Source organism: Vanellus vanellus (genome assembly GCF_965231255.1).
Source record: "Vanellus vanellus genome assembly, chromosome: Z".
Taxonomy (NCBI): domain Eukaryota; kingdom Metazoa; phylum Chordata; class Aves; order Charadriiformes; family Charadriidae; genus Vanellus; species Vanellus vanellus.
This window is the reverse complement of record NC_138908.1, coordinates 56,806,266-56,820,850: the sequence shown is the minus strand read 5'-3', so window position 1 is coordinate 56,820,850 and position 14,585 is coordinate 56,806,266. Positions and strand designations below refer to the sequence as shown.

Here is a 14,585-nt window from a genome sequence, read left to right as displayed (position 1 = left end):
ACTTGTGCCCATTGCCCCTCGTCCTGTTACTTGGAACCATTGAAAAGAGCCTGGCTCCATCCTCCTTCAACCCACCCTTTAGATACTTGTACGCCATAATAAGGTCTCCCCTCAGCCTTCTCTTCTCCAGGCTAAAGAGTCCCAGCTCTCTCAGCCTTTCCTCATAAGGCAGATGCTCCAAGCCCTTAATCATCTTAGTAGCTCTTCGCGAGACTCGCTCCAGCAGTTCCCTGTCCCTCTTGAACTGGGGAGCCCAAAACTGGACACAATATTCTAGTTGTGGCCTCACCAGTGCAGAGTAGAGGGGGAGAATGACCTCCCTCGACCTACTGGCCACACTCTTCCCTATGCAGCCCAGGATTCCATTGGCCTTTTTGGCGACAAGGGCACATTGCTGGGCCATGGATAATTTACTATCTACCACAACCCCCAGATCCTTCTCCTCCAAGCTACTTCCCAGCAGGTCCGCCCCTAACCTGTACTGGTGCCTAGCATTCTTCCTCCCCAGGTGCAGGACCTTGCACTTGGTTTTGTTGAAGCTCATTAGGTTCTTCTCTGCCCAGCTCTCCAGCCTGTCCAGGTCACGCTGGATGGCAGCACGGCCCTCTGGGGTGTCAGCCACCCCACCCAGTTTGGTATCATCAGGGAACTTGCAGAGGATACACTCTATCCCCTCATCCAGGTCATTAATGAATATATGAAACAAAATTGGACCAAGTATTGACCCCTGGGGGACACCACTGGTTACAGGCCTCCAACTAGACTCTGTGCCGCTGATCACAACCCTCTGAGTTCTGTCCCGCAGCCAACTCTCAATCCATCTCACTGTCACCTCATCTAGCCCATACTTCCTCAGCTTCCTAATGAGGATGTCACGGGAGACAGTGTCAAAAGCCTTGCTAAAGTCAAGGTACATGACATCCACGACTTTCCCCTCATCCAGCCAACCAGTTATAACATCACAGAAAGCTATCAGATTGGTCAGGCATGATTTACCCTTGGTAAATCCATGTTGACCACTTCCAATAACTTCGTGTTCCTCAACGTATTTGGAGATGATATCCAGAATGAGTCGCTCCATTACCTTCCCAGGGACAGAGGTGAGACTAACCGCTCTGTAGTTCCCTGGGTCCTCCTTCTTGCCTTTTTTGAAGATTGGACTGATGTCGGCCTTCCTCCAGTCCTCAGGCACCTCTCCTGTTCTCCACGACCGTTCAAAGACGACGGAGAGTGGTCTAGCAATAACATCCGCCAGCTCTCTCAGCACTCGCGGATGCATGCCATCAGGGCCCATGGACTTGTGAATGTCCAGCTTGGCCAAGTGGTCTCTGAGACGGTCCTCCTCAACCGAGGGAAAATCTTCCACTCTCCAGACCTTCCCCTTTGCCTTCAGAGTGTGGGATTCATGAGGGACAGCTTTAGCAGTGAAGACCGAAGAAAAGAAGGCATTCAGTAACTCTGCCTTCTCTGTGTCCTCCACCACTAGGGCACCTGTCTCATTCACCAGTGGGCCTACATTTTCCCTAGTCTTCCTTTTTCTATTGATATATTCAAAGAACCTTTTCTTATTGTCTTTAACTGCAGTGGCCAAGCTGAGTTCTGATTGAGCTTTGGCCCTTCTCATTTTCCCCCTACATAGCTTTGTTATATCTTGATAGTCCTCATAAGTTGCCAACCCCCTTTTCCAGAGAATGTAAACTTTCCTTTTTTTCTGAGGTCCAGCCAAAGTTCTCTATTTAGCCAGACTGGTCGTCTTCCCCGTCTGCTCGTTTTTCGAGACAAGGGGATGGCCTTCTCCTGCGCTTTTAAGAGCACCTGCTTGAAGTATGCCCAGCCTTCCTGGGCACCTTTGCTCTTCAAAACTGCCTCCCAAGGGACACTCTCGACCATGCTCCTAAACAGGCTAAAGTCTGCCCTTCGGAAATCCAAGGTGGCAGTTCTGCTGGCTCCCCGCCTTACGTGATCAAGAATTGAAAATTCTATCATTTCGTGATCACTCTGCCCAAGGCAACCTCCAACCTTTACATCCCCCACAAGACCTTCTCTGTTAACAAACAGTAGGTCCAGTAGTGCACTTCCCCTAGTTGGTTCCTTCACCAGCTGTGTTAGGAAGTTGTCTTCCACACACTCCAGGAACCTCCATGACTGTTCCCTCTCTGCTGCATTGTATTTCCAGCAGACATCTGGGAAGTTCAAGTCCCCCACAAGAACAAGGGCAGATGATCGTGAGACCTCTGCCAGCTGCTTATAGAATACTTCATCAGCTTCTACATCCTGATTAGGAGGTCTATAACAAACTCCCATCACGATGTCTGCCTTATTGGCCTTCCCCTTAATTCTTATCCATACACACTCAGTGTTGTCATCCACACTGTTAAGTTCCAGACATTCAAAACTGCCCCTAACATAGAGGGCCATCCCACCACCTCTCCTTCCTTGCCTATCCTTCTTGAAGAGTTGGTAGCCATCAATTACAGCACTCCACTTGTGTATGTCCTCCCACCACGTTTCTGTGACTCTTTGCACCCAATAGACTTGTGGATTTCCTGTAGAGCCAAAACCACCACTACCACATGTAACGTTGTTCATTCGTGGAACACAATTTTGAAATGGGATTAACTGAGCAAGTCAAGTTCCCTTCTCAATAGTCACAGGTGGTGTAGCTGTTGCTACCATAGCACATATTTGTCCTGTGTAATCAGCATCAATCACTCCAACATGTACCATGAGGCCTTGTAAGGTGGTACTAGATCCTCCTATCAGTAAGGCACTTAAACCTTTGCCAATTGGTCCCCAAGCATCCAGGGGCACCTTGTGTACCTCTTTACTACAGGAAAAGCAGCAGGCTTGGCAATTTCAGTACTAGGAGACTCGGTGTGAGAAAGTGAAACATGTATTTTCTCCAACAAGTCCCATTCACCCAATTCCATTGCTTTTTGCTTCACCTCCCTCCAAAATCGGACAGGGTTTCGGGGTTTAACCGTCACTTGAACTGGTGGTAAGTCCCAAGTTCGGGGATACTTTGAACAACAGAGAGGACCCCCTTGTTCTATTTGCGATTTTACATCAGTTGGAGAAGGACAAGGGGGAAGCAGGGCAGAAGGGACAGAAACTGGAGGAGAATTGCCCAAGTCGATCAAATTGCTTTCCTCCTCATTGTCCGATTCAGGGGGCAAAGGTGGATAAGGAAACGGTGGATTAGGAGGCTCACAAGGGATGAGCACCTCCTCCGGAGAGGTCTTTTGGACCTCTTCACTGCTTTTGATTTGGTCTTTATGCAATACAAATCCCGATCGGTTAGCACCTTCACTTGCAACTTGGTCGTGAGGTAATACATATTTATATTGTTTATCTTTTGTGTTCATCGGGAGCAGTCCTTTATTTTCCCGAGCAGCAATCTCCTGCCCCTTTAAATCGTCAACATGAGGTTTAGAGACAAACGGCGCAGGGGCTGCGGACGGCTGTTAACTCCCTTTTGCTAAATCTCTCTGCTCCTTAAAGTTCTTTAATGTCTCTAATGAAAGTCGCCACGTAGTTAACAACTCAACAGCCGTTTTTGAGCCGTGTGTAGCTTCCTCAAATAAAGTCTGCCCTAGCTTTGACCATTGCGTTATACTAAATGCTGTAACCAATGTTACTTCTACTCCCTGTTCTTTTCCCCACAATAGCATTTTTCGCAAAGTCACTTCAGGGAGGATTACACCTTGCTGTTTCAACAACAGCGTCCATGTGGAGAGTATAGTCTGCTCCTCCTTAGTTAACTTCCCTCCCATGTCCCCAGTGGCTCACCTACTACAGGTGTCTTCTTAAATATGATCCGGATCCATTAACAGCTCTGCCCGCTGTCCTCAGCTTCACTGGGCTCCGTCCCCACGACTATTTTCAGTCGTCTTCTTCCTTAGCATCACGTCGGGGTCACCAGTTGTCGTTGTTGGGACAGACACGACACTGGACATCAAGTTGCAGCAATCCAATTTCTTTATTTAACAAGCAGTGCTTTTTTATATTCTTTTACCCAGGTGCTTATCTATGCATATATTCTAGCATTCTAGTATTGCCCAATACGCTCTCACATCACGCGCTGTTCATGCTCTGGTCAAAGCCAGGATGTTTGCCAACCCTTATCTTTTTACTTAGCTCTTCTCAGGACTCCCCAGTCTCTTCAAGGGTACACGGATATCTGCTCAAGGTTAATGTTAAACTTGCATTCTGATCCCTCGGACCAGCCGAGGTTTCCCACATCTTAAGTGCTAACAATGGAGAGTGGTGTGCTTGGTGAAGTGGGGAGGCAAAATGAGAAGAAAAATAAGGACACAAAAAGCAGGCTAAATTTTGGAGTACCAGTAGGAGAGAACCATGAAAAGACATAAAGGCATCTTCCACATACAGCTTTCCTGTGCAGTGATTCGTACCAAGCTGGAAGGGACATGAAGCTAATGAAATGAGTGGCTAATAGACTCACATACAAGCAAAACTTATGGTGACAGTGTGTTGCATAAAAAACATGGTTGCATGCATTTTGCAGATGGAGAAAATGAGAAATAAGTGAAACTATATACTCAGGAAATCAAAACCACTAAAAAGCTAGTCACAGTTGAGTTATTTGTATTCTGGGATCAGCTTTTTGTAAGATTAAGGAAGAATTTTGTGAACAATAGATGGCACATGGCGATGTATGGTTGGCAATTTCAATACCTGCTGAAGCTAAAATATATCTGCTGGTTGCATGAAGATTAGTTTTTTCATGATTACTGTATCTTGGTATGAAACAGAAATATGACTTTGTTTTTAGCCGTCCTTAGCGTAGAAAGGGAAATAAGGGGAGACACCGATTGTCTTTGTGCATCACTTGAATGCTTTGTTTCTGTTGAAGGTGTTTCAGAGAATGAGTGTTAATATAGTTCTGTTGTGAAACTGCTGATGTGAGAGTTAGGAAATCCAGGTGCTCTTTTCCTGTGTTTGTAGTGTGAGTGTGAAGTAAGTAATCAATTTTCTGCTTATGCAAAATGGAAACAGTGGTATTTTATGAAGTGTGTAGCTTTTTACTCTAGATTGTGCATGTGTGATGTAAATCTCTAGACAGAGAAATGCAGCAACCTGCAGATGGATCAACACAGTAAGATGCTAGTACAGTGTTAAAGGTTAACTTGAGGAAACGTGCCATAAAAACAGAGGTATGGACTGGACTGTATAAATGTCACTCATGATAGTGTTCGTGTTGGGTAAGGGCTGAGTATTCCTAAAGGAGTAAGGAGGAAAACTAAATATTTGCTTTATGCCTTTTATACTGTCATGGGCAGAGGATTTTGGAAGCTTTTTTCCTGTTTGAAACATGTATGTCAAATCTCAGAAATTGTTCTACAGATTATTCTCTTCAGTGTATGTTACTTTTATTTCTTTTTTTTTTTTTTTTAAAGCTGGATTGAAAGTGACCCACAATGGCTGCTGTCATCTCAGATAGTCCTCCAAACCCAAGCTGCAAAATCATGACTTTTAGACCTTCGATGGATGAATTCAGGGAGTTCAACAAATACTTAGCATACATGGAATCACAAGGGGCTCATAGGGCTGGAGTTGCAAAGGTAAACATCTATAATATAGAAAGAAAATTGTTCCTAATACCTGTTTCCCCAATATTTGTATTTTGTTGATTGCAAAACTGACCTTTTTAGTATTTAACATTTTTTCCAAATGATTTTCAGTGTATAGAGACTGATCTGTTACTGTTTTAAGAAGGAGCTTTTTGGTGTCTCTGATGTTTCATGCAAACTAATGAAGATGATGTATACTGTTTTCTCTCTGTCAATTGTTCATGTTTACAATAGCAAAAGAGGATCTCTTCTTAAGTCAGATTTGAACTAGTTTTTGGCAAATCAGAACAAAATAAGGAGTTCGTAGTATAAATTGGAAAGTCCTTGTCTATCAGATGTTGAACTCAGTCTTTTAAGGTTGTGTATGACTTCAGTGGAGTAAATAATCCTGTACAGTCAATGGGTCTATGCATGAAGATAGTGAGGCACTGTTTGAATGGAAATGGTTTTCTTTTTAATGGTGATTGTGTTACAGTTTTGTTAATGATAATTGGAGGTGCACTAACTGCAATTGCATTGCCCTTTGAACAATGCTATATCCGGGATCTTACAACAGGTGTTCCTGCCCTAACGGAGAGTCATTGTCAGAGAGTAAGTCTGATGTAATTTAGTGTTACATCATATAGTATTTATGCCTTATCTGTTTTGCCACTTTTCAAACCAGCAGGACACAGTGCAGGTCTAGAAATCCTAGCTTAGTAAGTAGTCAGTGGGAATAGCTGTCTCCATCACAGGGTTTTTAAGCTGATTTTGCAAAGTCAAGACATTTAAAAATGGAGAGAAGAGAAACAAAACCTGCAATTCTTGGTTTCCCCCTGCCCACTCCCTCCTGCCTGCTTTCTGTAAACAAAGCAAAACTGAACCCCTCACACTTCGAAAACTCTGTAATTACTCCGTTTATTTCTGAGGGTGAAGTACGTATAGGTCATATTCTCAAACTCTTTGCTGCAAACAGGAGTAGAAATGTGATAAATAGACAACGGAGGAAAGCCTGAGCTGAATTTTTCACATATTCAACTATATTATGGAACCTGTTTGTTTGGGGATGAACTATTGTTCTCCTCTCATCTTGAATGGTAAATTTAACAACAAATTCATCATAATGACATCTGTTGCTCAACAGATTTATGCCCTTAACGTCTATGTGGACATGAGATTCTAGCTATGTATCACTCTGTGGATTACATAGATGGACTCAACATTAAAAAAATTCTTATTTTCATATTGTTTATATAAATAGCTTTATTTCAACTGTCGGTAGTTTCTAATCGTGTTTCATGGGGATCCAGCCAAAGACATAGAACGACCTTATGACGAGGCACTGTGATGATACTGATTTTCTTCCATTTCAATTTGTTTATTCATATATAATGTGCTTGCTTTCTTTGGTATGTTGTGTATAAAACAAAGACAGGTATGCATGAATTGTACTCCTTACTTTCTCTGTCTATATGAGGAAGCTATTATATGAGCCAGGATTAATGTGTAATATGGTTGGGGAAAAAACAAACAAACAAACAAAAAATGAACTAGTTTTTTGTAAAGAGAAGAGTATTTGTGATGGCTATGTCTGTCCTAGGCTGCAACTAATCTTTTCATTTGATAGTATTCAAAACCAGAAGCTTCATAATTTGAAAAAAAAAAAACAACAAAACAACCAAAACAAAAACCAACCCACAAAAACCCAACCAAAACCTTACATTTAATTTTCCTTTAAAAACTGTGTATCTGTTTATCTCTTTGACAATTCTCAGGATGTGTATCATCAAATATAATACTGTAATCCTTAAAAAGTCTATGCAAACTTCTGTACTTATTTCTGAGACATTCATAATAATTAAAAGCTTCAGTTGCTCTCCAGGTTATTTTGTACTTCTTTTCTGTCAGGGATTGAAGCAACAGGCATCACTGGTCAGTGGCTTCCTGATACATGGCCCTAAGTGCTACTATGAGGCTGCTGGTGTATTTAAGATTAACTGTGGGACTGAAAAATGTTATGGTTTGAGCCCAGTGTACTAGTCATTTGTGTGTGTGAGCTTTAGGATATCTGGAGAAGGAGACTCCTCCATGTCTTGTTGGCAAAATTTCAGCCAGTAGGAGGTGTAAAAAGATAATGAATTTGTCATATTGGAGATATTCTTCAGATTTTTTGAGGCGTGAGCATGGCTTCAGTTATCATTCTGTTTTGGTACTTAATCTTCATTCTGATTGTGGTTCCTTTCCTGCCATGCAGCAGTGTCCTGGTGGACAACAAGTTGACCATCAGTCAGCAATGTGCCCTTGTGGCTAAGAAGGCCAGTGGTATCCCGGGGTGCATCAAGAAGAGTGTGGCCAGCAGGTCAAGGGAGGTCGTCCTCCCCCTCTGGTCTGCCCTGGTGGGGCCACATCTGGAGAGCTGTGTCCAGTTCTGGGCTCCCCAGTTCAAGACAGACAAGGAACCATTGGAGAGAGGGCTATGAAGATTATCAAGGGACTGGAGCATTTCTCTTATGAGGAAAGGGTGAGAAACCTGGGTCTGTTTAGCCTGGAGAAGAGAAGACTGAGAGGGGATCTCATCCATACTTATAAATATCTAAAGGGTGGGTGTCAGGAGGATGGGGCCAGACTCTTTTCAGTGGTGCCTAGCAACAGGACAAGGGGCAACAGACACAAACTGGAACATGGGGAGTTCCATCTAAACATGAGGAAAGACTTCTTTCCTTTGAGAGTGGCAGACCACTGAAACAGGCTGCCCGTAGAGGTTGTGGAGTCTCCTTCTCTGGAGATATTAAAAATCCACCTGGATGCATTCCTGTGCACCCTGCTGTAGGTGAACTTGCTTTGGCAGGGTGGTTGGACTAGATGGTCTCCAAAGGCCCCTTCCAATCCCTACCATTCTTTGATTCTGTAATTAAATCTCCAGGTGCAGCCAGCATAGGAGAAAAGAGCAGAGCCATTGAGGACGTCCAGAGGAGAGCAATGGGCATAGTAACATTAGGAAAGAATGTGAATGAAAAGAATATGAAACAGTTTTTGCCTTTATTGTATAATTAAAAATTTCTGTAATATTGCTGTCCTCTTCATATCCGTACTCCCAATGTTGCCCTATATTCCCCCTCGCCCCCCTGCCTCACTTCCCCCCTCACCCCTTTCCCCGACAGAGTTTGTTGCTACTCCCATGGCACTAAGAGCTTCATACTGTTTCTGTTGAAGTCATTAAAACTGAACATATCCGATAAGGCCAGAATTTGGTCATGTAGCCAGGCATTTCTGAAATTCTGTATAGTGTAATTTGGCTTGTTTGAAGTTAATATCGCTGTGCTTGTATGATTGAAAATGTGTATGTCTCCATTTTTTGGCCATATGCCTAGGATTTAATTCCCATTCCATCTATCACATTTCAAAACTGTTTGGGAAGCTCTTCTCCATGTACAGATTGCTAAAATATCATAGTCCCAAGAGCACAAAAAATCTCTTTATGTATCTGTGTTTATATACCTGTGGGATACCTGGCTGACCTGGGTTTACAGAACACTCGGAATAATGTCTATGATACAAGGAAGCATAACAAAATGTTTTTAAAATGATTAATTACATGAGTTTTGTTTCAGTTGTACTGGGACTGAGGAAGGTCCCTTCTAATCATACCGTGTAGGTCTGCTTTCCCCTTCATCCGCTTGATACTAGAATAGCAGCTAAAGAATCTCTAGCTGTTTTCATCCTGTCAGTTAGTTACTACATGTTACTTGGTTGTCTTGAGACTTTTCATATTCTGATTTTCACTATTTTTGATATATCTCAATAAATTATATTTATATATAAAAAATAAACCAATTAAGTGTTTTCAAAACATACCTTACCAAGTCAATAAATCATACTGTGAAAGTTTAAGGGACATGTTCTGAGTTTTGGAAATTGGATTCAAAAGAACAATGATAAAATATTTTTTGCTGCTTTGCTAGTAATATAAAGTGAACTTACAGAGGACCTAATTTGTATTCAGTCTAGGAGGTACAGACTCAAGTATGAATGCAAATAAAGACTACCAGAGGAGCTACATGCATATGCAGAAACAGTAATTTAACCTCTGAACAGAGGTCTGAAGTAGAGTAGGCATACCCAACACTTTGGATTAAATGTGAAAGTGTAAGGAGAGAAGACCTCTTACCTGTGCAGAAGAGTAAGTATATATAAATGGGGATAAAATGACTATAAGGCTTGCACATATTGTGTGTGTGTGGGAAATGCAGGGAATGAAATGTTTAAAAAAAAAAAAAAAAAAACAACCAACCAAAAACCTCCAAATACTATGCCTGAAACAAGTGATTAAGGTACTAGGCGAACAACATTAAATCGTTTGCAGAGCAGATAATATACTGTGGCATCTCTAGACCAAATTGGCTAAAAAATTTCCATTAGGCTTTTGAAAGTCTGGAATGAGTTTTGGGCATAGATAATGTATTTTAGTCTTATTGTTACAGAGGATCCTATACTTAAAAAGGAAAATAAGGAATGAAAGCACTAGAAGAAATGAAAAAAGAGGTACACTGATAGATTAGTTGCTCTGTCCTGGTTTGAGGTAAAACAGGACCAATTTTGTTCAGTAACTTTGCTTCTTAGCTGGGCCTCTTCTAACTACAGAAATTAACAGTATATTGTGCAGTCACTGTTCACTCTCAGAGTGTTGAGACCAATTGTTTATAGCTGATGCCCAGGCATGGTGTGCAGAGAGGCTCTTGCTTATACTTACTGCTATGACACCCAAGGACAGCCAACTCTGTTATTTGCCCCGTTGGAGGGTCGGAAGCAGAAAAGCGTAGAGGGGTCCCACCTGTGGGGAGGAGCGGACAGGACAGGTGACCCAAAACTGACCAACAGGGTATTCCATCCCATCTGCCTCATGCTCAGTATAAAAGCTGAGGGATCAAAGGGTCAGCTTCTTTCTTCAATGGCTGACATCTGAGGAGGACTCTGTCTGTTCATCTGCCTTTGATCCTGATCCTGAATGCAGATCCAGAATCCAGTTCCCGTAGGTCACTGAATCCAGTCTGGGACTTCCCCAGTGCCAGCTGGTGTCATGATTGTCATCCTGGGAGCTTGATATGGTTTTGTATATATGTAATTATTTTCTTTTTATTTTATTATTAATATTTCATTAAAGTAGTTTAGCTCCTTCTAAACCTGTAAGTCTCTCTCTCTTCTACCTTTCTCTTTGGAGAGGTAGGGGAGAGCATCTGTTGTTGCACCTGAGTGGCCAATCTGGCCCAAACCTCGACAGATTTATTGGTGCCAAACATGGGGCTCAAGCAGGGCTGGACCAGAGCTGTGATCAATTGCCTGAATAGTTTGAATTCCCACTTGCTCAGAGATCAGAACAGACAGCTCATGTCATGTCATTCTTACATGAAATGTTATATCGTGCCTTTAGAGACCTTTGTTTGCAGTTAATTGAGTCAGCTCTGTTCAACCTGCCAAATGCATTGCACAGTTTATTTACTCTTTTTGTATTTATCTGAAGGTTTAAATGTGCTGTTTTGGTGTGTTTGCAATTCAGCTGTATCATACGATTAGTTGGATAACAGCTCTACCTGCATATGTTGGGCATCGCATGATGGATTCCGTTACTAATGACACTTTCGGTTTTACCTGGGGAAAGTTTACTTTGCCCTTTGGTTCACTTTGGTGTGAACATCATCGGAGGGGTGAGATGGAAACCTTTTGGGCTGTTTCAGTGAGGGTTGTTACTTTCTTAAGATCGTGATTTTGCGGTCGGTGTTCTTGAGCGTGGTGCAGGGGTGGTTTCTCACAAAGCATTGGTGCAGGCGTAGCCACAGGGTAACATGCACCGCGGCCACTCACACCCCTGGCGCTGCTTCCCCCACCTGGACCGGCACCAGCCCCGTTGCCCCCGCAACAGCACAGGTAACTCCGCAGCCCCCCGGGAAAGGCTACACCACCAGCTGCTGCTCTGGCACCGGTTGCCCCCCGCCACTGTAGTGGCACAGGCTGCACCGCCGGTACCGGCAGGAGCCATCCCACTGCTGCCCATTCCAGCCAAAGCCATGGCCCTGCCTGCACCATCCACTCCGCAGCCCGTGGTAACAGCCATGCCACCACCACCTGTACATCCTCTGTTACAGAGGATCCTATGCTTCAAAAGGAAAACAAGGAATGAAAGCAACAGAACAAATGAAAAAAGAGGCATGCTGATAGAATTTTTTTTTTTTTTTTTACTCTTTACTCGAATAAGAAGTGTTTTGGAGACTCAAACTGCATTTATATAGAGTGAAATGGTTAAATTAATTTGCAGTCACATTGGCACGTAGAAAAGTAATTTTGGAACATGGTACTGAAAACAGATGTTGGCAAGTACAAGAAACAATTTTCAGAAGAGTTGGGGCAGAAGTAACTATGCAGAAATAGTAGCTAGTGCCATTCAGAATCAAATGTAGAACAGGAGATTACCAGTATGTGAAAGAGGATTTAACAGGAGTTTATGCCTTGATAGCGCTCTGAAATAACCTCGGTTGTACTAATGTGCAGCCTTCATGGAGGAGACTGAGTGGTAGTTTATAACCAAGAAATCCCTATCTGAAACTGAATATATACCATGTTAAATAACACTAGACAGTGTTAATATGCTTAGGATGTTTGAGATACATATATAGATAAATAAATGAGAAAGCCTTGCCTCAGGTTTTCCTTTTTTATATTTGAACATTGAACAGCTTGGCTGATGAATTTGATTTGGGTTGCTTCCATGGAATAATCCTAACTTGCCCAACTTTGAAGGGGTTAGTTTTACTAAAGGGAACGTGAGGAGGCTTCACTGGGACAGGTGAGTGGTAAAAACTCAAGAGACTTCGTGATTATTTCCAACTCTGATATTGACTAGCTGTGTGTCGCTTTGGACATGATGTTTTAACTTCAGTCCTTACCCTGACCTTTGTTAGAAAAAGCAAACTCTTTGGCACAGGGACTATTTTTTTTATTTTCTTTTAAAATGATGCCTAGCATATCAGTCGTCACAAAATTCACTTCTCTAACCAGTAGTCTAATTACAACAATAATAAACATGCTCCAGTTACCGGGAAGGGGATATTTTGAACCTGTATTCACAAAAATATTTTTATTGCTTAAAACACACTGACCTTGAATTAAATAAGATAATGCAAATTTTGCTTTTCAGTATTCATATATTTGAGCCAAACCTACAAGTTCATGCTTAATAATCATGAAAATGGAAATCTCTGTGCACATATTTGATTTCTATGCATATATTCTGAATGCATGACTTCTCTGCTTCCAAACCAACATTTTGTATTTTCTTTATGTGCATATAATTTAAGACTTGCGTGGAAGAAGTACGAATCACAAAATGATTCGATTTTTTTTTTTTTTCCTCTAAAAGCGAACAACATTAAAACTTGCTAAGTAGTCCCTGTACAACTCAAGTTCCATGGAAGCTGAGAAGGAAAAAAGGAAAAGAGTGAGTTTCATCTGTGTAAAAACTGGACAAAAATGACTGATCATATTTAAAATAAAAACATTAGGTGTGGAAGTATGTTACTATCTGATAACTTTTTTTCAGCTTGGTGTTTCTGTTTTGGTATGTGCTAGCTAGCATGAATGGTCTTGATGAGATTTCTTTGAGGGATGGACTATTTGAGTACATTAGCATTACCATTTGCCCATTTGTGATTGTTTTCCAAAGGCAGAAAATGATCTCGGGATCTATCTGTATTATTTTTTAGAATTTCTTACTTCCTTGGAGTGATGTATAAGCAAAATCTCTAATGGACAATATTGTGTGGAATCCTGAAATGCTTTTTAGAGGAACAGCCTAGCTGGCCTAGTGTGAAGGCTACCTTTCAGGTGTGAATTAATTATTCAAGTAACGTAATTTACACGTGGTAAATCCATGTTTCTGAAAGCCATCCTACTTTGTTATATGTTGCTTTAAATGTTCTCAAGCCAATACTTGTGAAAATTTGATTTGAGCACCATGGAAAAGACTGAATATAATGAGTGAAACAAAGAACTTATCATTGAGCCTTTGGGCAAGAAAACGTTCAAAACCAAAACAAAAACTGTGGTTTAAAACTGTTGCAATTTCAAATCTGGAATGTTTTCTGATAATATATGCAAGGAATGGTCAAAGTTACACACCCTTTTAAAGAACACAGGTATAATATCAATATTGATGATCTTGATGAGGGGATTGAGAGCACCCTCAGTAAGTTTGCAGACAACACCAAGTTAGGTAGGAGTGTTGATCTGCCTGAGGGTAGGAGGGCTCTTCAGAGGGACCTGGTCAGGGTGGATTGATGGGCTGAGGCCAATAGAATGAGCTTCAGGAAGGCCCAGTACCAGGTCCTGCACTTGGGCCACAACTACCCCATGCAACTCTACAGGCTGGGGGAGGGGTGGCTGAAAAGCTGCCTGTCAGAAAAGGACCTGGGAGAGCTGATTGACATCCGGCTGAACAGGAGCCAGCAGTGTGCCCAGGTGGCCAAGAAGGTCAACGGCATCCTGGCCTGCCTCAGGAGTAGTGTGGCCAGCAGGGCTAGAGAAGTGACTGTTCCACTGTACTCAGCACTGGTGAGGCTGCAACATGAGGACTGTATACAGTTTTGGGTGCTGCAGTATAAGAAGGACACTGAGGTGCTGGAGAGGGTCCAGAGAAGGACCATGAAGCTAGTGAAGGGTCTTGAGAATATCTTATGAGGAGCGGCTGGGGGACTTGGGGTTGCATAGTCTGAAGAAAGGGAGGCTGCGGGGAGACCTTACTGCTCTCTACAACTACCTGAAAGGGTGATGGGCGTTGGTCTCTTCTCAGAAGTCAAGTTGTGCCAGGGGAGGTTGAGGTTAGACATTAGGAAAAACTTCTACACTGAAAGGGTTATTAAAGACTGGAACAGGCTGCCCAGGGAAGTGATTGAATCGCTGTCCTTGGATGCATTTAAAAGCTGTCTGGATATGGTGCTCAGGGACTTGGTTTAGAAGTGGGCCTGG

General features: G+C 42.4%; 1 protein-coding gene across 2 annotated transcripts in view; it reads left to right on the top strand.

Annotated features, from left to right (window-relative positions):
* Nucleotides 1-14,585, top strand: part of KDM4C (lysine demethylase 4C) — a 308,331-nt gene that overhangs the window by 16,104 nt on the left and 277,642 nt on the right. For both annotated transcript variants that reach the window (XM_082496977.1, XM_082496976.1), the window contains exon 2: nucleotides 5,418-5,582. In XM_082496977.1, coding sequence (XP_082353103.1) covers nucleotides 5,439-5,582 — 144 coding nt within the window. In that variant the 5' untranslated portion in view covers nucleotides 5,418-5,438. The remainder of the gene's footprint in view (nucleotides 1-5,417; nucleotides 5,583-14,585) is intronic.